Source organism: Ambystoma mexicanum, chromosome 3q (genome assembly GCF_040938575.1).
Source record: "Ambystoma mexicanum isolate Mex_15411 chromosome 3q, UKY_AmexF1_1, whole genome shotgun sequence".
Classification (NCBI taxonomy): Eukaryota; Metazoa; Chordata; class Amphibia; order Caudata; family Ambystomatidae; genus Ambystoma; species Ambystoma mexicanum.
Genome location: NC_090926.1, coordinates 562,576,348 through 562,602,062, shown reverse-complemented (window position 1 = coordinate 562,602,062; position 25,715 = coordinate 562,576,348). Strand labels below are relative to the sequence as shown.

General features: G+C 44.6%; 1 protein-coding gene across 1 annotated transcript in view; it reads right to left on the bottom strand.

Annotated features, from left to right (window-relative positions):
• RANBP17 (RAN binding protein 17) overlaps window positions 1-25,715 on the bottom strand; it is a 2,111,817-nt gene that overhangs the window by 1,727,911 nt on the left and 358,191 nt on the right. The window contains exon 9 of the mRNA XM_069654335.1: window positions 9,656-9,775. Within this exon, the coding sequence (XP_069510436.1) occupies window positions 9,656-9,775 (120 nt within the window). The remainder of the gene's footprint in view (window positions 1-9,655; window positions 9,776-25,715) is intronic.

The following is a 25,715-nucleotide window of genomic DNA, read 5'->3' as shown; positions in this document are numbered from 1 at the left end:
CGCAATGAAAGTCTACCTTTCTGCTAGCTCAGTTAGGAAGCAGACATGATTTCTGCAGCAGCTGCAATATTTTAGTGCAAAGGAGATGAGTTCACTGTGTAGGATAGTTTGCATATTGTCCGCCCAAGGACGAGCCGAGAGGGGAGTCAGAGATGTGCAGGTGCATTGATAAGGGCTGCTGGGAACAAGAGCGCGGAATTCGAGCTGGGTTTTTCCACTGTCTGGATTTTTCCACTCTTGCCTCCCACACTTGCTGTCTGTCCTTCGACCGGGGGCAGTCAGCAACCTATGAGGGGCAGGGATTTGTCCCCCTTAAGAGGAGAAGGTCCCAATGAGGAGACAGAGGATTGGAACTCCAGGTGTTTAGGTCTCGCTGAGAGGAAGGACGCTCTGCTCCAGACCGTGTTAGTTGATGCGTGATCTCTCTGCCGACCAGCCTTAGGACTGGGTAGTGTTGTTGTAGCTGAGATTAAGCTTTGTCCTACAACTGCCCTAACGGTGATGTACACTTGTTATGTTTGTTCATGTATAACCAGTTGCAATTATTCTATAGTTATATGTATGTTTATAAAGTGTGAATAAAGGGCCTGTAAAGAGGCAATTATTTTCTAACTAATGGTCTAAGTGTACATTATTGCCTTTCTGAGCCCAAGAACTTCTAGTCCGTGTAATAGGGTGAGTAATTCTGAGGTCATTACACGTGTCTGAAAAGCAAAACATCACTTTAGCATAGGGCAAGATAGGCCTTCAACCATCCTGACATTTAAGTTAATAAATATCTTTTGTTAGAACTTTAAGTCTGTTTTGTGTGTCTTGCTTCATGATGCCTTCACAATACACATACATACATACATACGTGGCTAGTAGGGGTAATCCTCCTTAACCTTACCAGTCTCCAAACTACAAATCGTTGCCCAAAGCTTTCAGACGTGCATATTCACATACGGCAAAAAGAAAACAGTAATGCGCTCAAGTCATTAGTAAAGTGCAGTAAAGATATACAATTTAATAGCTGGGGGAATTTACTAGCTGGAGGGAGAGGACAATGCCCACAGAATCTAGGTAAGTTGTTTTAGTAATAATAAGGACTACCAAAACCAAATGTTGTCAGGCTGGCGTCACAAAGCACAGGGAATACCAAGTACTGACAACGGAATAAAGTTGAAGGGTCATAATAAGCAAATAAAACAACACAAGACTATCACATGGAAATTGTTTCAGGATGGTTGCAACATAAATGTTCTTGGGAAACTTATTGCTTGAAAGCAGGATTATATATGAAGGTCAGCAAAAAGAAATGCATACATAAATTCAGACCGAAATGTCTCTTGCTTAGTTATTCCTAGATCTCATGCCTTATCGCCTCTTGTGTGAGCCACAAAGTCTCGCCAACGCTCTCCCGATTTTGGGCTTCTTTTCTTTGGCAAGAGTCCCAAAGTTCCCACCCTTCTTGGGGCTCTACTCTGTTATTTACTCCCCACTTACAGGGCCAAGGGGCCTCCCCCTATGTTACACATCTCCTCTTCTGGGGACCAAAGTCACCCTCTCTCTTCAATTTAGCACACTCCTCTTAAGGTCTCATAGCGCTTTCCTCCGCCTCACTTTAGCACATGCCTCTTTGCTTATTCAATGGGCTCTCGCCTTCTGTTACACATCCCCTTGGCAGGGATCAAAGTTCCTCTCATGACTTTTTACACACACCCTCCCTTGGGTCAATCCCTTTCTTCTGGCCTCAAAGGGCTCACCTCCACTTTACAAGAGCACACCCTCCTTCTGGGCTCCCTGACCTCTCCTATCCCCTCATTGTCAACTGAACAGTGTTCAGCTGCGTCTGGCTCCCTTGCCCAACTTCAGGATGCAGTTCAAATACTTAAGAGTTCATAAATGTTCACCAGCTCTCGGGGTTTCCTTCCCCAAGTTCTGACCCACTCTTGGTTGCAAAATACCCAATGTTCACACTCTTCATCAAGTCTCCGCCCCGACCCACCGCCCCCCATCCCGAAATACTCTTCCTTCAATATAGTCTCAGGTTTTTCTAGAAGCCAGAGGGGCTCCCTTCGACCAAGCTTTCTATCCTTTGCTTGTGACAATTTGTGCAATGTTTAACAATAAAATTAACAACAGGAGCTCTGGGTTCCTTTTCCCAAGTTCGAAGTATTTGTTCATACATCTTCATGATAATTTCACAAGCTTCTTGGGGTTCCCTTATTTATTTTAGCATTTATTTCAGCGCACAAAACCCAGAGGTATCTAGGCACTAGTTACAGAAAGTGCATGTTTGCATTTGGTGGTTACAGGTAGGTATAATTCAGGTACAGCACTGGGCTGTGAATGTCACATTCGGTAGTTACAGATAGGTCAAAATCAGGCAAAGGGCAGGGCTGTGCGTGTCACATTTGGTATTTACAAGTAGGTATAGTTCAGGTACAGTGCAGGGCTGCGTGTGTCACATTTGGTAGTTACAGGTAGGTCAAATTCAGGCACAGCAGAGGGGTGTGTGTGTGTGTGTATCACATTTGGAAGTTACAATTAGGTATAGTTCAGATACAGTGCAGAGCTGTGTGTGCCACATTTGGTAGTGAAAGGTAGGTAAAAATAAGGCACAGCGCATGGCTGTCAGTGCCACATTTGAAAGTTACAGGTAGATCAAATTCAGGCACAGCGTAGGGCTGGGTGGGTCACATTTGGTAGTCATAGGCAGGTAAAATGCAGGCTCAGTGCGGTGCTGTCAGGGTCACATTTGGTAGTTACAGGAATGTCAAATTCAGGCACAGCGCAAAGCTGAGTGGGTCACATTTGGTAGTTACAGGCAGCTAAAATTCAGGCACAGCGCAGGGCTGTGCGTGTCAAATTTGGTAGTTACAGGTAGGTCAAATTCAGGCACAGCGCAGGGCTGTGCGTGTCAAATTTAGCAGTTACAAGTAGGTATAATTCAGGCACAGCGCAAGGCTGGGTGGGTCACATTTGGTAGTTATGAGCAGGTAAAATGCAGGCTCAGTGAGGTGCTGTCAGGGTCACATTTGGTAGTTACAGGAAGGTCAAATTCAGGCACAGTGCAGGGATGCCAGTGTCACATTTTGTAGTCACATGTAGGTCACATTTCAGGTATAAATAAGAGGAGGATCGATGAAGTTAGATGGAACTAACCTACTGAGAAAGAGTTAGCTGCTCCATTGAAATCAAGTGTCAGAGCAAGTGGAGTTCTCCTCAGCCTCATGATTTTCGAGTGGTGTGGAAGGGAGCACCCTCAGACCGGACCAGGCAAGGAGCAGACTGGGCCTTGAGGTGTGGGCCCTAGGGTGGGGAGTGGCTTCAAGCCTGCGAGCGTCGCATTGGCAGTATGAAGATTGCGACGGGCCAATGAGGAGCCATGTTTACATGGCAACCCTCTGAGGCACTCCAGTGCTGAGGAAGAAGGCGGCCATTAATAAACAAAACAACAGCTTGCCTTCCCCAAATTCAAGATACTCGCTTCTTTGGTTCATAGACTTCTGCGCATGTAAGTCTATGAACCACTCTGGTCTAGGTGCTGTTTACGGACCGGACGGTCCACCCATCACAGGTCACACAAACAGTTGCCCCTTTAGGATTGAAATATGTTTGTCCAAGCTTATATTTCTTATGCAATTGGTTTCTTTCATTTTATCCTCTTGGCTTCTACCTTTTTACTGCCACTGTCTTTTACACAGTTCGCAGATTTAGGATTTCCCTTCTGCTCACACTTCACTACTCGCCTTATGCAGTTTTCATATTTATTCAACACTTCGATTTGGTTAAAATCATTGGATACTTTTCCATTAATTTCCCATTGTTCAGAGGCTTTCGAAAGTGTGCACTTCTCTGGCACGTGACCACTTTGATACAAAGTTTCACAGAGTTTACTGGTTGAACCGGTGTATTCGATTGTTCTCACTCTCAGGTTTCATCACAGGTGTTCTATCACGTTCAGTAACACACGCTTGTCCAGTTACACTGTAGCCTGCGCTCGCATACCATTTTTCCCACTTGACAGAAACTCACTGGTTGCGTAGTTGGGATTCGGGTTTCTTTCTTCTCACAGCTTCCATCGTACGACGTCAGGGTTTCAATCCCTGTCCCTTGGAAACTCGTGGCCCGGCTCTTTCTGCCCAGGGGAACGAGCATTGCACAGCCAACTGAAAGGAGCCAAAACGCCACACGTCACCCCTTTCCCCAACCTCACCAGCTCCTTAGAAGGACGGCTCCCTCGCCACGCTTCCGCAGAGCACCCTGCTCTGCACCATGACAGTGGTGCTATATCTCGTTCTCCGGCTCAATATGGTCTGCTTTGGCCTCCTGGTTGTTCTCTCTGCCGTCCTCCCTGCAGCTCTCTCTCCTTCCGCAATTGTGCTCCACCTTTTATGCAGTTGCGTTTGAGTAATAGGTTGCAGGTGTGAGTTCTGGGATTGTCTTGCCTGGCTGTAATTAAGCCAATCAGTGGAACATGCCTGACCTTCTAATCTGTATTCAGTCTGGTCCCTCTTCTTCGTCCCAGTACTATAGTGGAGTTTTCTAAGTGTAGGCTGTACTAATCTTTGTGGCTTCTTCTTCAAAGTAATTTGTGGGATGTTAGGGGCATCAATAGGGCATGATCCAAAAATACCCCATGAAGGCTGAGGGAGGGTAAGGTAGATCGATGTTGAAAAGGGAGGGATACCATGTCTCACCTCCCAGCACCCTTTCCCCAAGGACCCTCTCCTCAGGCGATCCTCATCCTAGCCCCCAGTAGATCTGAGAATACCCTCAGGTTTCTCACAAATGAAAGAATTGATAGGATAGGCCCGATGTTGTGTATGCAAGGAGATCCCCTCACTCGTCCTCTGACGGTACAAAGCACAGAAGTAGTATTTTGGGAGCCAAAGAGACATTTCACTGTGTACATACCTAGAGTAATAATGTAATTGAAGTCATTCCTTAGGTGCATCACCTAGCTGAACCCTGTTATTAGTGCTGAACCAATTCAAGACAAAATTGAAAGGGCGATAACTTGCTACCCATTTTCCCGCCTTTAAGTTGTCCATTGAAAATCAGAAATATACACTTTTTCACATTAATGCAATAAAAACACCACTTGAGAAAATCTAGCAAACATACACGTTGAAGATACATTTAGCTTTTTACAAGCCATTTACATGGATGTCAAGTAGCCAGTATTTCAATTGAGCTTTCTAAAATGCTGTTTGAAAGTGAAATGTTTGAGTAAGGATAGGTATCGATTTTCAATAAAGTAGAAGGAGAGAGACTTAGATAGGCAGGGATATTGTGATTCAATTTCAATTCATCAAATGAAAGCTTTATCTGGAGTCCTCATTCATTTTTCAGTCCATGGTGGATGGAAGCTGTGGGTAAACCCAAAGTATATATGATTGTGCATATGTATACAAAAGTCTTTTCAAGTGAATGTAGCATAGACAAGTTATGCGACCAGTGTATTGATTACTCTTCACTGAAGTTGGAAACTGATAGATGCATAATTTGTTTGTTTAACTGATTCAATTATTTCTATTTCATTAATAAAAAAAGACCTTCTTTGCAACACTACGTGTTTCTTGTCCCGAAAGAGGAGGAAGACTGCTGCAGGGAATCAATGTTAAATTGGGGGTCCGAGGTTCACAAAAATAACTTTATTGAATAAATAAAAATTGGGCCAGCTTGATTTGGGGTGGGTGTGAAATATTCCCCCAAACTAGTTGGCGCCCTACAACTACAAAATGCATATGCCATTACACAACTAGCATAGGATGATCAGGAATAAATGGCAGAGGGACCTCAACCATGAGATTTCAGACAAAGATTGGAAGGATGTGTGAAAGGATATAATTATAAGAATTGGTTATTTATAACGCACTTAATAGGCAGAGGTTTCCAAGCACTGACCCGGGGAATCGAACCTGTGTTGCTCCATGTTGTCTTGCTTCCAAGACGAGCATGTTGCCCCTGAGATATCCTACCGAGACAGATAAGTGTATCTGGACTTAAAAAATGTTGTTGTACGCCAGGTACAGTATTGTGCACTACTGAGAATAGAAAGAGCCAGGTCTTTGCTGCACAGTTATTTGTGTTGGGCAGGCATCTGCCGTCATATTTGGCAGCGATGCACCAAGCTCAAAGGATTTTGGAACAAGTGCAGACAGAACTGGCAAAACTCTTCCAACTGAACAGGAGTATAAAGGTATTTATCCTATGTCCTGCTTAGGTAGTACAACAGTACAACAGCAACCCAGTTGAGTCTAGCAACCAGGCAAGTAATTGTGACGTTTTGGACAACTGAACTCATGCCAGACTTGAAAACTAGTCTATAAAACTTTGATACATTCATATACGTAAAAAAAAAACAAATGACTTGCTCTCTTCATGGGTGGTGTGCCACGGACTTTCATGACTGGGTGCTTTCTTGCAACAATTTAAGGACACAAATAAGGACTATACATGCCCTCCCAATTCTGAGCGCTGGACCTTCATGGCCTGTGATTTAATTTCTTATATTCCAGGAAGAGAATAATGTACTTTCTGCTATTACCTTTGCTCAGTAAGTATGTGCTGTGGTGAAATGAGCATGTTTCTTAATGAATACTTTAAGTGATATTTTACTGTGCATAGAGTGTGGAAAAAGTAATGTTATAATTTCTGAAAATAAATAATTATTTCGAAACCAACAAGAAAAAGCGAGGCAAGTGACAGTTTGCGTGAATCTGTTGGCCTGGGTGTGATGGTGGGAATCACATTCTGTAAATGGAGTTTAGATCCAATCCGAGGGGGAACACATACCTCATGTGCACTTTTCTTTCCTACCACCATCCAACCACCCTATAAAAAGCTCTATTCAAATTTTTGTAGGAGCCTTTTGTAAGGAAACCATGGGGGAAATAGTAAAGATAGACGCAATTGATCACAGTTCAAGGGTGTTTATGAAATTGTATAGGACGGTTGGAAAAACGCCTAATCTAAATCTAAGATGGGACCAAGCTACAACCATCAAATAATAAAAAGGCAGTACTGGTGGAGCCTTGTCAAATAAAAGGGCCTATACTAAGAAAAACCTATTGCCAATCCTTACGCTAAATACAAACAAAGGGTGTGGGACAGGAGTCACAAAAGTGTTCACAAATAATAAGTCAGGATGCGGTAGTCAGGGTCTCTCTTCCCCACGTTTTGAGCATGGGACAAGGCGGTACTCCGGTGCACAGCACACGCTCGAGCCAACAGTTCCGCGCTCAGCTTATCAGGGCCTTCGGTGGTTAAGTCTCTTTTTCTACAAAATGTCTCTTGCCTCCGAGGACCTGATGCCTTCAAAAATAATAAACAAAAGTTCCTTTCTGTTTGCACGTTTGGTAAGGCTTTTTCACCCTTGGATCCCCCTCTTCCGGGCTCAGGCCCTTCTCGAATGTTCGCTTCCCTCCGTCAGGTTCACTACGGCTTTTAACACAATTTCATTTGTGACATTCACAAATCTTACCGTCTTTTTTAACAGTTCAATGTGGACATCCCTCTGCCGTGTTCACTCTTGTCAACACACTTTTATCTGGACTTTTGGCTTCGCCCCATCTTTATCGGCATCCCTCCATCAGGTTCACTCTTGCCAACATTGTCAATCATACAATTGCTTGAACAGTTCCTAAGATGCAGGATTCGCTTCCCTTAGCTTCACAATCATCTGTCGTCAAAGGCTTTCGACTGTACAGAGGATTTTACTAGACCCCTGTATGACCACTTTGACCCCCTTCTCGCCTTTCTCTCAAGGCCTTCTGTTAACGGTAGTTTCAACAACAGGGTAATCGCCCAGCGTTTCCCCGAGTGAGCACCCACGTGGTGCCTGACTCTTCTATAGCTGGCTTTCCCCTTGCATATCAACAGTTCTTTGTACTTTCTTTAATTAGCTGCTTGCTACTTTCATTCAACACAGTTCGGTTTCCTATCGGCTCTCCCCTCTGTCATGAACCGCTTGGCTTTTCTTGTCTCTGGAGTCAAGGCCGGTACTATGGGCCAAGAGTCTCTCCCCGGCTTGGTTGTCAGTGGAGGAGGGCCTGTGTACCATGGACAACTGCTGCAACACACGCTGGATGTTGTTTGCGGTCTTACGATTCCTTCTGTGGAGGTTTCACAGGCCTTGGTCGGAAAGGGCAAGGTTGCTTCTCTCCTTGTCACCCTCTCGATTTGCATAGTCTTTCTCCTCCTCTTAAACTGCCGTACTGAGTTAGCTCTCCTGTTGTGCGGACTGCCTTGCTCGTATTGTGCTCTTGTGCTCCACCTTTGATCCCTGTTGGGAAGGAACAGGGCCGTCAGGTGTGTGTGATTCTGGTCAATTGCCTGACTTTGCCTGACCCGTGTGGTGGTACATGTCAGGTAAACGGCTCTGGTGTTTGTCCATCGTCTTTCCTGGTGTGTGAAAGTGTGTGTGTTGAAAAGGGGGGGTAGAGTGTTAAGAGTATCCAACGGGGTAAGATGGGGAAAAGGTGTCATAAGAAGGGATATACAGCGTCTTACCCATTGGTGTCCCACTTCCACTCCCAGAGGAACCCCCATCCAGGTGATCCTCCCTCACGGGGCCACCCCCAGGAACTGGATCCAACAGCGATGGCCGTGTCCTGGCCACTTGGATGACAGAACCCGGGGACTAGTCAGGGAGACACCTTCAGGTTTCTCAGACTTTCCATCATGTGCGCTTAAAGATGTGATGGCAGCACTAAAAATGTATGTTAAGCAACACTGGAATCCCCGGTGTTGTTTCCCCTGAACTGTAACCGAGAAATAATCTCTTCCTTAAATTACAAAAAATGTTCTGACATTTTTTAAGACATTTATTATAGACGTAGTCATTTAAATTCAAACATGTTTCCTTATTAACAAATACAATTCAATAAGTTTCCATCTTTTCCTTCAAATGGTATTCATTCACTAAATTACATTTTTATACATTCCAGGTTAGTGGACAGAAAACAATTATTTTACTTCTGATCGATTTAGTTACAGTTCTGTTAATAGAAATGATACATTATTACTTTTATCAAAGTATAGTTGACTATTACCCTCTAGAACAATATTTTGATATTTGAAACGTGTTGGGAAATATCACATTGGTCCTGAATACTATTCATTGGGACGGTTTTTGGAATATCTTAAATAAGTAATTTAACGAATGAAGAACATTTGAAGAAAGAGATGGAACATTATTGAATTGTATTTCTTTGTTAATAACGAAAAATGTTTGTTATTGAATATAATAGATGTCTTAAAGATTCTGATAAATATGGTTTTATAAGTTAAGGAAGTGTTTATTTCTCATTCAGAGTGCAGGGGAACACCACCATGGACTCTGTTGTTGCTGAACATTTATGTTGTAAATGAATGGCCCTTTGGTAGATGAATCATTCTTTCCCTTGCACCGAAAATGTGTTAAATATGATTGAAGTATAATAATCGTGAATTATTTGAAATAAGAGTGCACATGTTCTTTATCATTTTTAAGCACTCATAATGTAGTCATGCAGACATTTGTTAGACATCTGAAAAGCAAAACACAATATCTAGGGCACGGCAAGATCCAATCCTAAGTAGGTTTCAAATCATAGTTCATGATCATTGTCAACAGTACCGTAAAGTAAACACAAAAATAAAAACAGTAAATCTGTTGAAATACCTGGGGATTTTCAAGTACTCTTTTCACTCCTTTAATTAAACAGCCAAGATATTTAGCACGCTCTGGATTGCTAAATAAAGACCTTCTCACAGATGCAAACTGGACTAAACATGAAAGAGCCTGAAAGAATGTAAAATGTGCATCATTAGTACAGGGTATTTTTTTGTTTAATACTCAACAAGGAAACAACCAGTTGAGAAAAAAAGGTACAGAATATGGCACAGAGTACAGAAGTCAATGTCTAATACCTATGAAGCTCTTGATTGGAAATGGTCCTAGAAACTACTTGAGAATTCCTGAAATCAGGCAACCAAATATTTCACATTCCTATAGGGGATTAAATTAACTTTCAGGATAACACATATCCCCCCCTTGCACAGGAAGTAAAACTGAAATTTTTTCCAAATGCTCAGTTTTGTAGCCCGTCTATTCAATCGTAGATGCAGTGAACAAAATGTTAGTAAAACAGAACCAAAAGTAAGAACAAACTAATACCTAACACCCACCCTATGATTTTGGGAAAATTCAAGAGCATAGAATAAAAAAGAGAAAACAGAATCAGAGAAAACAAGAAAAAGAAAACAAAAATGGTCTCAAACTGCGGAACACAAATGAGAATGCATATTGTAAGGAACTCATGGTGGCAACAAGTAAGACAGACACAAGTGATCAGAGCTCAAGGGTGTTTATTGAACAATGAATGCTGTATGCCGGTTGGAAAAACGCCTAATCTAACCTAAATCTAAGATGGGAGCAAGCGTCAAACATCAAACGAAATATAAGGCTAGTGGCGTTGTGTCAAAATAAAAAACAGCCTATACTAAGAAACCTATTGGCAAAGCTTACAACTACTACACAGTGTCCAGTCAACTCGTCGAAAAAAAACTGGTCGACTGCAATTTGGTCGACGCAATTTGGTCGAAAACCATTTCGTCGAAAAAAATTTTTTATTTATATATTTATTTTTTGGGTTTTCGTTTTGTTAAAAAATGGGTTTTTAGAGAAAAAAAGGGGGTTGGGGGGGGGGACCCCCCCCAAAAAAAAAAAAAAGGGTTAAAATAGAAAAAAAAAAAAATTCGACGAAATGGTTTTCGACCAATTTGATTCGACCATTTGTCTGGTCGACCAATTTTTTTCGACGAATTGACTGGCAACCCTACTACACAAAGGGGTTTGGGATAGTTCTCAAGAAAAGAAAGAACTGTTTTCAAGTAATATGTCAGGATGCAGGAGCTTGGGTCTCCCTTCCCCAAGGTTTTGAGCACGGGGCAAGGTGGGATCCTAGAGCACAGCACAGTCTCGAGCTTTCCCCGGCATGACACAACAGTTCCAGTTTCAACTACTTAGAAGCTTCAACAGCCAAGTCTCTTTTCAACGGAAAAAAAAGTCTCTTGCCTTCGAGGGTCAGTAAAATAACACACACACAAAGTTCCTTTTCTACAGTTCACGTTGAGTAATGGCTTCACTCCTGGATCTCCCTCGGCCAGGCTCAGACCCAAATGACAAGCAGGATAGTTTACTTCCTCTTGCTTTACAATGTCCCTGAATGGTGGCACAGACTCTTTTAGAGTTGAATAATACTGATGTTCTGCTTGGAGGTGACTTTAATACAGTGGTTTATCCGAAAATGGATAAAAGTCAGAACTGCCGTGTGCTTCGTTGCGATTGTCATCATCGGGCACTTAGATCACTCTTAGAGGAACACAGTTTGAAAGACATATGGCGTCTGGAGAATCCGGACAAAAGGCAATACAGTTTTTATTCCAGTGCACATGCGGTGTTTTCTAGACTGGACATGTTTTTCACTGGTGGGACTGTGTCAGATAGTGTGGTCTCTACCGATATTGGTAATATTGTATTGAGTGATCATGCCCCTGTTGTGATGCAATTGAGACTTAAATTTCAGTGTAAAAGAAGCTTCTCATGGAAAATGAATACCTCTATTCTATTGGATGATGATATTTTGGACCAGATTGTTTCTGAAGCTGACTATTTTGTTAGGGAGAATCGCTCAGAAGAGATCAGTGTGGCAAATACATGGGAGGCCTTTAAATGCTGTATGCGTGGTGTGTGTTTAGGGCTGTCTAGTGGTAAACGGAAGAGAGAAGAGGGTAAGAGGCGTGAGCTTGATTTACGTATTGGTGAAATTTCTCGGGATCTGATGCTCGATCCAACAGACTCAGTGAAACTCGCTGAATTGAAAAAACTCAAAAAAGAAATGGAAGATTTTTTATCGCTGAGGTCCGAGCATAGTTTGTTCTATTCTGGGTGTACATATTTTGAGAAAGGGGAGCGTTGTGACAGATGGCTGGCATACCGGTTGCGAAAAAGGATCTCAGAGTCGGCAATTGCTTCTATGATTGACAAGGAGGGTAGAATCACTTTTGATCCGATTAAAATTAACTCAATCTTTCGCGACTTTTATGAGAATCTGTATGGCGATGAGGCTGGTATTACAGGTAGGGGTGAGAGCTTTTTTGGTAATTTGAATTTGCCTAGGATTCAGGATGCTGAGCGTGATCTTCTTGGCAACATGATAACAATTGATGAGATTAAAGGTGCAATTTCCGGGCTGAATGTGGGTAAATCACCGGGGCCGGATGTCCTCCCATGTGAATTTTACAGGGTCCTCCCGAACTCGGCTTTGGAACTCATATGAGATATGTTTGTGTCGAGCAAACTGGTGGGGTCGTTACCTAGGAGTACTAACCATGCGTCGATTTCGGTCTTTTTAAAAAAGGATAAGGATTGCAATCAGCCAGCTAGTTATCGTCCAATCAGCCTTATCAATACAGATAACAAGATCTTAGCCAAGGTTCTTGCTTTACGCTTAGGACAGTTTATGCCGGTTTTGATTGGGGAGGAACAATCTGGTTTCATGAAGAGTCGGCGTACGTCCAGTAATATCAGGAAATTGTTGTTAACCATGGAAATGGCGGACAGATTGGTCGTTGATGTAGCCGTCCTGTCCTTAGATGCTGAAAAAGCTTTTGACAGAGTCAGTTGGGATTATTTATACTCGGTGCTGAGGAAGATGAATCTGGGGGAGGATTTTATTTCCTGGGTTGCTCTTTTATATGCCAGTCCAACGGCTGACATTAAGACTAATGGAGTGGTATCGGAACCTTTTTGTTTGAAGCGGGGCACGAGACAGGGCTCTCCATTTTCTCCTCTGTTATTCATTTTAGCGATTGAACCCCTTGCTATCTACATAAAGAATGAACCGAATTTACAGGGCATTGAATGTTGGGGTGTGGTGCAAAAGGCATGGCTTTATGCTGATGACCTCTTGTTGGTGTTGCAGAATTTGGACATGTCCCTGCCATGTCTGAGGAGGATTTTGTCGAATTTTCATGATTGTTCAGGATACAAGGTTAATCACCTGAAGACAGAAGTATTGCCTCTGTCCAACAGATGTGATAAGTCTCTGGTTGAGGGGCTGGGGTTTACTTGGTGCGATAGGCGCTTACGCTACTTGTGGGTATGGTTGACATTCCGGTCTCCCGTATGGTTGATGAAAACATGAGTGTGGTTGTACGAGATTGCAAATTGGTTTTGGAAAGGTGGTCTTTACTTAATCTTTCACTATGGGGTAAAGTCAATGCCCTGAAAATGAATTTGGCTCCCAGGATTAACTTTATAACTAGCATGCGTCCTCTGAGAATAAAGCGTAGTTATTGGAAAGATCTAGACCGCCTTGTTCAGGATTTTTTATGGGACAGAAAACCGCCCAGTCTTAGTCTGTGGAAATTGCAGCGTCCGATTTATTTGGGTGGTCTAGGAGTTGCGAATTTTAAGGCCTACCATTTAGCATTTTCTGCTCACCATTTTGTTCCGTTTTTGGATGGTAAGCTGGACAGATGGGCTGTGGCGGAGTCGAATGCATTTGGGCCACTGGGCCCGGAAGCACTGTTGACCACTAACACAAAGATTCCGGGAGGTAGTTTGTTAACCACGTCCTTTTTGCGCAACTCTTGGATTGAGGTCTTGCAATTGCTAGGTAGGGACGCTTTTTAGTATAAGAATGCCTCTATCTGGCTGAATTCTAGGATTAGAGATAACTCCAGGACAATTTTTTGGCCCGAATGGTTCCTAATGAATGTTAAAAAGGTTTCTGATTTGGGAAATGATGTTCGGTGGCTGACTGCTGCTGAGCTGAGAGAGAGATGGAGTTTTGAGGATTTGTCAGACTCGGTTTATAGACGACTCAAGAGGTCTGTCGGTGAGGTGGACTGGTCTGACTCTTTTGACATAACTATTTTTCTGACGGATTCTAATGGACAGGGAGGTGGTTTGCCAGTAGGTTATACAAACTTTTTGTGTCGTATTTTCGGAGCAATGACAATTTACGGGAAGTGTGGAGCGAGAGAATTGGGTCTGATATTGATCTAGAGGCCTGGCAGAATATATGCGGAACTGTCTCCTTATGTTCGCTGAATCTGGGCGAAAGGTCTAGACAAATTAAGATCCTGAACCGTGTGTATTGGTGTCCGGAAACATTGCATAAAAGGGGCATCACTGACAATGCTGATTGTTGGGGTTGTACTCAGGAAGTTGGATCATTGGAACACATGCTATGGAGCTGCGTGCGGGTCAGGGATTTCTGGATTGACATTTGTGATGTGTGTGTCAGAATTTTGGGTGAAGGGTGTGTCCTGACTTTAAGACAATGATCCTAGGGGATGATTCTGAGCTGGCTGATGCCAGCTCTCCCCTCAAGAAATGGCTTTTTAGAGCAACCATTGTTGCGAAAAGGTTGATCCTTCGAGGATGGAAAGGTCGGATCCCTCCGTCATTTGAAGGATGGGTTCAAGAAATGCAGGGTCTGTCTAGAACAGAAAAAAATGATCTACAAATTGAAATGTAAGTTGTCTTCATATGAAAAGATTTGGAACATGTTCAATGATTTTGTTTGATCGTTTTTTTTTTTTTTTCCTTGTTGTTCCTCTGTACTATGATGTTTTTTGTATATACTTGTAAATAAATAAATAAAGCAAAAAAAACAATGTCCCTTGGTTTCTAACTCGATCAGGCTCAGACCCCAATTGACAAGCAGGACAGCGCACTTCTCCTTGCCTTTCTCTGCCTTTTAAAACACAGTTCCCTGTGAACCTCCCCTTCTCAGGTTCACTTCTTGATCAGGGTGATAATGGCTAAACCCTTGGTCCCCCTATTCTGGGCGCAGACCATCTCTCTATTTTCAGCCTCACTCCGCCGGGTGGCTTGTCTCGGGTGAAGGATTCACCCCTGCATCTCCCTCATTCGGGCTCAGACCCTTCTCAAATGTCAATGTCTTTTTAAACAGTTCATCGTGGACATTTCTCTGCCGGGTTCACACTTGTCAACACACTGCTTCTTGGAACTTTAGACTTGCCCCCTCTTCGTCAGCTTCCCTTGAGTTCAGTCTTGCTAACTTCAGATTCACTTTACTTTCAATTGTTGCAGGATTCACGTCCCTGGCTTTCTCTCAATGCGGGATTTACTTCCCTTGCTTTCATACAGTTTGCAGATGAAAGTTGTTCGATTGTACAGGGATTTTACTAGATCTCCTGTATGACCAATTTGACCTCTTTTGGCGGTTCTCCTATGGCCCATTCGGGTACCTGTAGTTTCGCTCAAATAGTGAATGAGACTGACCAGAGTCTCTCAAGTTAGCAACCACGTGGTGCTGATTTCCCTCTGCAGCTGGTCTCCCCTTAACACTTTTCACAGTTCATTGAACTTAGTTCAAACTTGCCACTTTGCAATTCTCATTCAACATAGCCTGGTTCTCATTGTCTCTCCCCTCGACTCACCGGCTATGATGAACCGCTTGGCTTTCTCCGCAACTTGAGTCAAGGCCGGTACCACGGTAGCAGGAGTTTTTCATCGCTACCGCTTATCAGCTTTGACATGCTCTGTGTACCGTTGACATGTGTTGCAGCACACTTGGGTTATTGTCCTTGTTCTTACGATTCCCACTGCAGCGGTTTCGCGGGTCTGCATCGGTAAGGGCAAGGTCGTGTCTCTCCTTGTCAGCCTCTCGATATTCGCCACCTTTCTCCTCCTCTTGAACTGTCGGACCTGGATAGCTGTCTCGTGCGGTCTGCCTTGCTCATACTGTGCTTACTTGCTCCACATTTTATCCCTGTGGGGAAAAGGAACGGCCGTCAGGTGTGTGTGATTTAAGTCAATTGCCTGACTTTGCTTGACCCTCGGGTCGGGACATGTCCGGTAAACAGTCTTACTACAAAGCCGTTGTTTTCTGTATCGTGGAAAAGTGTTGGTGTCGGAAAAGGGGAGAAGTAGAGTTTCTGCATGTTCTTCGTATTGGGAGAGGTTGGAGTGTCAGTGTATGCTTTGGGACGGGATAGGGAAGGTTTGTGAAATGGGCGCGAATGACCAGGATGGAGAGCAGAACATACAGGATTGTGGGAATAGTAGTGTTCTCCCCTAGTATATTGAGTTTTCGGGGCGAAATAACTAGAGGAATGTGGAAAAGAATGTCTAGGGTTATTTGGATGAGATGCAAGCATGTTAAAGATCTTAGAGGATGGGTTTTGTATGGGCTCTGGGTAGGAGGGATTTAATAGGTGGGGGAGAGGCAGATGTATTGTAACCTACAAAGCCCTCAGGGATCTCGTTCTGTTCTTCCTCCTCCTCCTCGGTACAGTACCACGCCTGACCTTGGATATTCTCCCAAGTATAACCCCGGTCTCCCAAACCCCGGTGATCCTCCCCCACTGGTCCACCCCCAGGTACTGGATCGAACAGCGATGGCCGTATCCTGGCCACCTGGATAAGGGATTCTTGGTTTCTACCTAGGAGAATAGCCTCAGGCTTCTCACAATTCCACCTCAACTACTACATTGTCGCCACCTTCTGGAATCCTTGATTATTCCATTCATGGCTGGGTGGAGCAAATAACACAAAGCAAACTGCTGAGATTTAGAAAGTTATGAAAAGGATCACAACAAATGTGGGGTTTTTCTCAGATTTTTACCAATTTTGTTCTTCAAGAAATGTTAATTTATTATCAATTTAATCCTTAACGTACACCTCAGGTTTAGAACTGTTTTGCATTTTCAACCGACTACATAGAACTCGCATTACAGGATTAAAACACAGACAAAAGCCAGACAGCTTTTCTCTGTTTAAAGCAACATATTTGAATAAGTTAATATTTTGGCTTAGATATGTAAATGCCAGAAACAAACTTCTAAATATATTTAATAAAAGATAGTCAAACCATATCGATCCTGCATTTTGAACTAAAAAATGTATAGTGACAACATTCAAGTTAGTGTTTTCCCATTGTATTGTAAATTAGACATTCATGCCGAAATGAACCAACATTTTTACTGATTTCTATTTTTTAATCTCCACTCAAAGTTCATTAACACATTCATGCAAGAAATTCAGAAATACGGTAAGTAGATTGACTTTACATTATAGCACCATCATCCATTTCAAGCATTGCAAAAGAAGTACAGAAATCGACAAATGATAAGCATCTGTATCAGAAAGCATATCATTTTATTAATACCACCTTGTGTCAGCATTTCAGGAATCTGGCTGCAAAGAGGATGGCTGCTTGAGAGTTCAGCTCCTTCCCAGGCCCAGTTGCTCTGAACTTGAATTTACCTTGCAAGAAGATATATCCCACTGGGACAATGTCATGTCCCTGCACGTTTGACGGCGCAGGGAAAAAAGTGGCAGTAATTATGTTACCGCCACTTTTCCCGCACCACCAGTTTTGGCGGATTTACTGACGCAGAATTACTATGTGGCAAATTCACAGATTTTCTGAGGAAAAGTGGCGGATTCACCTCCAGCTTGTTAAGGATGTTAATGATTTGATTCGATTTTAGTATTTCTACCGTGCATAGCCCATAATGGGTCCAGGCAGAATCTGCATTTGGACGCAGGTGGTAATCAACAATTAATGGTAAAAGACTGCACTCATTTATAGGCTTGATACCCGAGTATTAAGTGATAGAGCTACCGAAAAAGTTATGTTTTCAGATTTTTCCTGAAAATGGACAGGGATTCAATCTGTTGTAGATCGGCTATGAGAGAGTTTCAGAAGTGGGGGCCCACGAGAGAAAAGCGTTTATCGTCCCATGTTACGGTTCTAGAAAAAGGAACCACAAGAAGACCTTGTTCCATGGAGGGAAAAGATTGGTTTGGGTAATGGGTGACAATTTGCTGGGGCTGGACATAACACTTTAAACAAGATCCTCTGCTGTACCGGAAGCCAGTGAAGACTTTTTTTGATACTGCAAGACAGTTGACTTCCTCTGTAAAGAAATAAATCTGACTGCAGAGTTCTGTGCATTTGGAATCTTGGAATGTCCATGAGAAGGGCATTGCGATCATACAATTTTGAGCTTGCCAGTATTCCAACTACTGTTGAGCGATCCTTCTCTGCAATAAGGGGCAATAAAGCCTTGATTAGTTTTAGCTGGTAGTAAACACCTCTGAAATCCTCCACTTTCCCTCCAAAAATCAGCAGATCTACTGCGCGGTAATTCCGACGGATGTACTTCTGCCAAAAATCCCCATGGAGTCCTATGGTCTACAAAAATGAGGACTACCACCACTTGTAATCCCGTGGTAACTCCACAGGACCAGGTAGTGGTATGGTCCCCATGGATATGATATGGCATTTATAACTCGCCTATAGACAAGTGTTTCAAGGCGCGACGAGGCAAGGGAGGGGGAACAGAGGGAAGACGGACAGCGATCCTACTAGGCCAGGTGTCATTCGGATCGTGCAAGTGCATGGGAAGGGGGAAGTGGGTAAGTGCGAGGGGGGGACAGTGCAGTACATGGGATAAAGGAATACATAACAATAAGTAAAAGTAAGGCCAGCAGGTGGCAAGTGCAGACATCATGTGTCAAGTGCTGTAGGGATACAGACAGTCCCGAAGTGCAGGGGTTGCCACGAAGGCAATGCAGGTGTGCAACTGGCAGGGGAGGGGAGGGGACCTGGGCCTGAGATCAGAAGGTGGCCACCTAACCAGTGCCGTATCAGATTCAGCCAGAAAGTCAGCCGGGGAGAGGAGGAGAAAAAGCAGAAGCAAAGAGAAAGGTTTTGAGGTGCCTCGGAACCGGAGATGATTTCCCTCAAGTTTTAGGGAGGCAGAGAGGCAGTTCCAGAGGGAGGCCCCAGCCGAAGTAAGAGATCTACCACCAACTTGTTGCTTGGAGGAGGGACTGACCCTGAGGGAGTTGGAGGCGGATGAGCGAAGAGGTTGAGAAGGAAGATATTTAGGAAGAGAGAGTTGAAGGTATTGAGGCCCCAGGCCCCAGAAGGCCTTGTGGACAACGCAGAGGGTTTTGAACTTAATCCTCGCAGCCATTGGGAGCCAGTGCAGAGATTTCAGTCCTGGAGAGATACGATCCCTGGGCTTGAGGCCAAGGACAAGTCTCGCAGTCCTGTTCTGGATGAGTTGCAGAGGGCGGAGAGTAGAAGCAGGCAGACTTAGAAAGAGGCTGTTGCAGTAGTCCAGCCTAGAGAGAACCAGAGCTCTGGAGACAATGACCTTCTGGGTGAAGGAGAGGAAAGGAAGAATACCTCTGGGGAGGTGCAGATGGTAGTGTGACTTCTTAGAGACGTCAGAGATGTGAGGAGAGAAGGAGAGTGTGGAGTCGAAGATGACCCCAAGGTTTTTATCCTCACAGGTGGGAGCAGGAAGAGGGCCAAGAGAGGTCGGCCAGAGAGTGACAGGAAAGGAGGAGTGGGTGTGCCGATGAGGAGAATCTCGGTCTTACTGGCATTAAGGCAGAGATCATTGGTGGCACACCACTCCTGGATGGCGGACAGACAGAGATGAAAGAGGGAAAAGAGGTGGCTGAGGGTAGCCTGAAGATGAGCTGGGTGTCATCTGCATAGCACTGGAAGTTGGGGCAGAGTGCAGCAATACGATGGGAAAGAAGTGCAAGGTATTGGTTGAACAGTCAGGGAGAGAGGTTAGACCCCTGGGGAACACCACAGGTAGAGATAGAGATAGAGGAGAGGAAGGTCCCAAGTTGAACCTGGGAGGGTTGATCAGAGAGGAAAGAAGTCCGCTATGCCAGGGCCTGACCGGTGATACCAAAAAATGAGGAATTCCCACCACTTGTAATCCTGTGGTGACTCCACAGGACCAAGTGGCAGTAACAGTAATTGAATTTGGCAGAAATTTGGCAGATGTACTGCTGGTATCTTACCAAATTGGTAATGAGGCCCTATGTCACCTGAGAAAGCCAGCCAACTAGGGCGTTTGGGTCAGAGGTGCGTACTACTTGGAGGGTGTCCAAGGTTGAAATCTCAGATATCCCTTTGTGCCGAAAATAGTTATATGAGGGTACGAAGGGAACCTAGTAGGGATGGGGATCGGTAGAGGAATAAGGGGAAAGTGTAAGTATTGATATAGACCGGAGGGGGCGAAAGGAGCACTCCACTCCACTAGCGACCTGAAGATTCAGTCTCTAGAGAGAAAAGAAGGAGCTTGTAACAGATTGTAGTACCGCACTTGTGACAGTAGGAAGAAGGTAAGAACGGAAGCCTCTTTTCTTGCACTGGGGATGAAAGAGGGTTCATGTATATTGTATAAAATCAACAGAAAAGGAAATTCAAGGTTGAGAGGGGGGAACAGAGTAAGAAGAGATGGGAAAGGGGATGAAAACATTAAGCAGTTGAGGGAACAAAGAGCAAGGGGATGGATAATAGCAGAGAAAGGGGAGCATACTATCATGTTTGGTGGAAATGTAAAGTGATTCAGGGGTATTGGGCATAGGCCCTATCATGGATTTAAAAAGTGGATGGCATAGAGAGAGACTTACCCATTGCTTGTGGTATTTGGGATACAGGATGAGGAAAGTGATAACGTAATAAAAGGCACATTTTGCACATGGTGCATCACCAAGTACTAGCCTCTAGGGTATGCCTAGCACAATATTGGAAAAGGCACATCTGCCAACCTGGGAACAATGGTTACAAAAGCCAGAGGAAATTCTACTATATGGAAAAGCTAACCAGCTGGTTGGAGGAGTCATGTAACACTGTTGACATGAAGTGGTACACTTTTTGTGTCAAATACGGGATAGATGGGATGGGCCAAAGCAAAGCTTAGTGAGAACCTACAGGAAGGAGAAGATAGGGATAAGCTAGTCCATGGGGGAGGAGAGAAGGAAAGGGGAATAATTTCACGAAAGAGAGAATGTAACGCAGTCAGGAAGGAGAAGATGGGGGTAAGCTATTCCATGGGGGAAGAGGAGAGAAGGAAAGGGGAACAATTTCACGAAAGAGAGAGAATGTAACGCAGTCAGGAAGGAGAAGATGGGGGTAAGCTATTCCATGGGGGAAGAGGAGAGAAGGAAAGGGGAACAATTTCACGGTAGAGAGGAATGTAACACAGTAGACTAAAAATGTAGGCAGGAGATGTTGCATAATAGGGAATAGGAAATTGTACTGTGTGAACAAATACTATGCACATAAGGGAAAGGGGGATAGGAAACTGATAGACAAAGGAGTGTAAACAAGTGTATTTATGAAAACATTGTATTCATGAATTACATTAAAACTGGTGTGAAAGGTTTGTGTGAAAAATCCAATAAAGCTAAATTTAAAAAAGGAGGGCAGAAAGACAAGCGTAGTGTGGGTTCTTCGGGTGAGGTCAAGGGAGAAGGAGGACCAAAAGACCAGGGGGGAGGAAGGATGGCCAGCACAGTGTGGAGGAGAATTAAAGATAGCCTGGGGAAGGAGATCTGAAGTAGCTGTATTGGCTCACCTAGCTGAATGTGCTATGAGTCTAGAGAGTGACATCAAGACCTGAGGAATCTGAGGGGCCAACAGGGATGTCAATAGACCATAATGTCAGGGATATCGGAAGTGACAACATATATCTGATGGCATTACAAGAAGTGGTGTCACACGGCTCTTGACCTCAGTATCATCACAAGAAGTGTCACAGGATAGACCACACAAATAGGAAGAACAGGTATAGGTTTATTAAACCTTCCCTTGTTTCAGAACTCAGAAAAAGGTAGCTGAATAAGTGGTCACCTCTTCTTGGACAAAGGATACACACTGGACTAACTCTGAAAAATTGAAACATCACAGCCAACCCTACAGCTCTTCTGGAATTTCTTGAGTTCCAGTCAAAAAATGAGAAGTTGTTCAGGGTTTCTTTGCCTTTGCGCCTTGAAACACTTGTGTATAGGCGCGTTACAAATGCCATATCATATCATTTCATGCGAGAACTCCTCAACTACAGCACCACACAATTTACTCTCCTGTAGATCTCACACACTTAAAGAGACAAAAATGTTGGGTTAAAGGCAAACATTTGGTACCATGAAAGACTATATATTGAGGACGAAGCAAAACTTTAAAGCGTATTATTCCCCAGGGTTCATGTGTTTTTAATTAATGTATTTGACAGAGTGAAGGTGGCACGTACATGTGTTTAGAGACGTTAAAGATGCCACTATGTACCTTGATGGCGTTCCATGCTTTGGCCAAGTGTTGCCACAGAGAACTCTGCTACAGATTACCTCCCCATCAGTGTCAACATAAAGCGCTCTCTAGGCAAACTCGCATGGTGACAGAATTGGGCCAATGAGTTTTGCAGCGGTCCACGATCACCTATAGAACCTCTGCTCCTTCACAGCCCATGAACATTACACCCAGTTACCACCACAGCACTTCCAAAAAGTGGGAAAATACCAGCATGGCCCCAAACTTCACCCAGCAAGCTTAAAGCATTTCGAAATAGGCCAATGGACCTCCCACACAAGAGTGTTCAGCATGTTTTCCTCATGAGACCACTCCAAGAGGACAACTGAGCCTTACATAGGTTTAGTCCTGCCCAGTCTCCCACAGATGACGTATGAAGCCCAACCAATTGCATGGCTCCCTAAGTTAGGAACACAGGTGAAGCCCCTCACCCAGAGTTGAGCCGTGGGGAGAAGTTTCCAAACTATATATACACACACACTGGCCCTCAGTGGGCGTTGTGGGTTGATGGAGCAGGAGAGTGCAAAGCAGAGGCAGTGTTTGGGTTTGCAAAGACGGGTGGAGTTTGGAATAAGGAGATTGTGAGAGTGGGAAGGAAGCACTTCAGCTGTTGAGAAGAGGAGTGAGATTGCTGATGAGCCCTGAGAGTTTAAGGAAGAGTATAGGGGAGGGACTGGAAAGCAGATGGTGAGAACAGGAGTATGCAAAATCAGAGGGGGAGACGGAAGAGAAAAGGTGGGATGGGCTGGTTAAACTCGAGACAATAGGAAGTGGTTGGGAATATTCAAGACTGGAGACAGAGTAACCCAGGAGACATAGGCTGGGAAAAAAGTAGGTATTTGCATCCAAAAATTAAAAGACTGAAGGCAGAGAAGACCAAGTAAAGGAGGTTGGGAGCAGTGAGAAGACCAACAGTGGAGTGGACCAGGAGGAGGAGGAAATGGAGGCTGGAAACATAGAAGACATTTGCAGTAGATGCCATCAAGAGGAGGAGGTTGGGAGAATTGAACGGGTTGATAGCAGAGAAGGTCAAGAGGTGGTTTAGGAATAGCAAAGAGGTTAGTGATCAGGAGGAGAAGGTTGGGAGAAAAGTGGAAATTGTTCACAGAGAATCTCAGGGGGAGGGGTGTTGGGGAGCAGAGGAGGTCAAGGGGAGGAGATGGAGCATATAGAAAAGGTTGGTTTTGAGGAACATCAGGCTGAGTAGCTAGACCTTAGAGAAACAGTTGGCAAAGAAGGGTATGTGAAGGAGGAGGTGAAATATCTGGCGACGATTGGAGTGAGAGAAGATCTTGACAACGAGAGAGGTCGGGGTAAGTTTGTGGAGCAAGAGATATTCTAATAAAGGAGGAAAGGGGATGGAGGGAGACACTGAGTGGTGATTAAGTAACAAAGAGAAATTACTGTGATGGAAAATCAGAGAGAGGAGATCTGCAAGGGAGAGTAGAAAGATTCTCGCCAGCCCAGTTGCCCAACACAGGAATTACAGGGTGGTAGGAATAATGAAAGGTGATGGGAGCTTATAGCAGGTTCTGAGAGAAGGGGTGGAGAGAAAGGAAAAATTACAACCTAGCTCCTGACAAGCAAGGGAAGCCTCTCACTGTGACTTGAAAGCCCCCAGAGGATCTACTTCTCACCAAGTCACTATCTTACTGGAGAAGCTTCAGCAGTAGTACTCCCTGCTTGAAGAGACCCAGCATTCTTGCCAGGAACAACCTGGCTGTGGACTTTGTGCAAGGGTGAGGAACCCCCATAAACTGGAGAATAGGGCTTTAGCCCAATTACTGCACTCATGTGGTAATTATAACCTTATCCCAGGTATAGTTAGGACATACCATGTGCAACCTCACATGTACAGACACTGCCATTATATTCCAAATGCAGCCTCAAATGCCCACGTAATGTTATCCAATGCCAATCAATGTCTCATATGCATGGTTTAACCACCAAATGGAAACGATCGCCTAACCTGTTGCTACCATCAGAGAGGACAGCGCGAGCCGCGCCTAGCACCAGCTCTCGGTGGCCGCGGGTAATATCCTACGGTATCCTCATCCCGGGGTTCGTTTCTGGAGAGAAACGGTATGACACTGTTGTGGATCCACCGGGCATCGCCTGCTGCAACCCCGACTGGGATCGGGGGCCGGGAAGTGCTGGGCGGGCTGACGACCGTCGGCAGGGCTGAAGACGCCATTTTGGCTTGCACTGTAACGATAGGCAGTCCGCCCGCCTATACTCCACGATCCTGGTGGGTGGGGGATCCAGAACCAGGGCACTGGACCCGGAGAACAGACGACTGCAGTTGGTCCAGCCGCAGAAGCGGGTGCACCTACACACAGCGCCCGCAGCGGTTACGAGGACCGTCTGGAAACCCCTCCACCCATCCGAAAATAAGTGCAGTGCAACGCTTGACCAAGGCAAGGCTCCCTGCAAGCACTGATCCCTCTCCTGGACACCTGGGAAGCCAAGGAGACACAGTGCTCCCAGTGCACGCAAAGTGGACCTCCGGGTGTTAGGGAGAATTCTCTGTAAAGGCTAATTTCCCAAACCTAGTGAGTCCCCCAGCAGCTCTGCTGGATTTTTGGGGTTTATTTATTTCTCCTGCTAAGAGTGAGACTCTTTTTACTCCCACTCAGACATGATTTGAGGTGTTCCTTCATCTTTCTATGTGTTTTATGGGCTATGAGGTCTTTTACTCGATAGGGTCTCATGTGTTTTAATGTGGGTTACACAGCACCCTCCATGCCGTAACCCCGGGGTGTCGTAGCGACCCCCCAACATAGACTCCATACCCTGGGACTGACTACTGTCTCCCAGGGCATGTAAAGTCACCATTGGCTTTACTAGTCCCAAATTATGAACAGAAACCAGTACAAACCATCATATTGTGGACGTACTGGTCGGGGCAATTCGATTGCCCCGGGGTCTGTTGTTTCGAGGGAGCACGTCTCCGTCCCCCCTGATCGAGTTTTGGCTGGTGGCAGTGGATACTTCTTTTTATATTCGACCGCAAATATATATATCTATGGGATTTTCCCATTGTTCGAGACTACCAACTTTAATTATTTAATTCTTATAGCCTCGAACATATCACCGGTTTATTTATTTAATATTAATTCACCGGTTGGTATTTTTTGCCAGAACTCGATTCTAAAATGGCGTTTTGTGTTCTCTTCTGTGACTCCAACCCAAGTCGAGCCCTCTGTTCCACTTTTTGGCGGGCTTCTCCACAGAAGCCTCCAAAAGTGGTGCCACTCCTTTTTGGTACCACAGGGGGTGTAGGAGGGGGTTTAGGCACCCTGGACTGAGTTACCTTGGTAACTCAAGTCACACTCTTGTGTGATTGGCCCAAGTTGTTTGATTGACAGCTAGGCTGAGTCAATGGGGGTGTGCTGCATAAAAGCAGGGCTTTGGGGACTGGAACTTCAGAAGTCGCCACAGGACCTAAGAATCCGAGGAGGGAGAAGCTGAGCCGACCTGCAACGACGACACCACCGGTGGAGCCCTGCTGAACCGTCTCACCACTTTTTCCGACGACAGAGGAGATCTCCAGTCCGGAGAGTCTTCTTCGTTTGA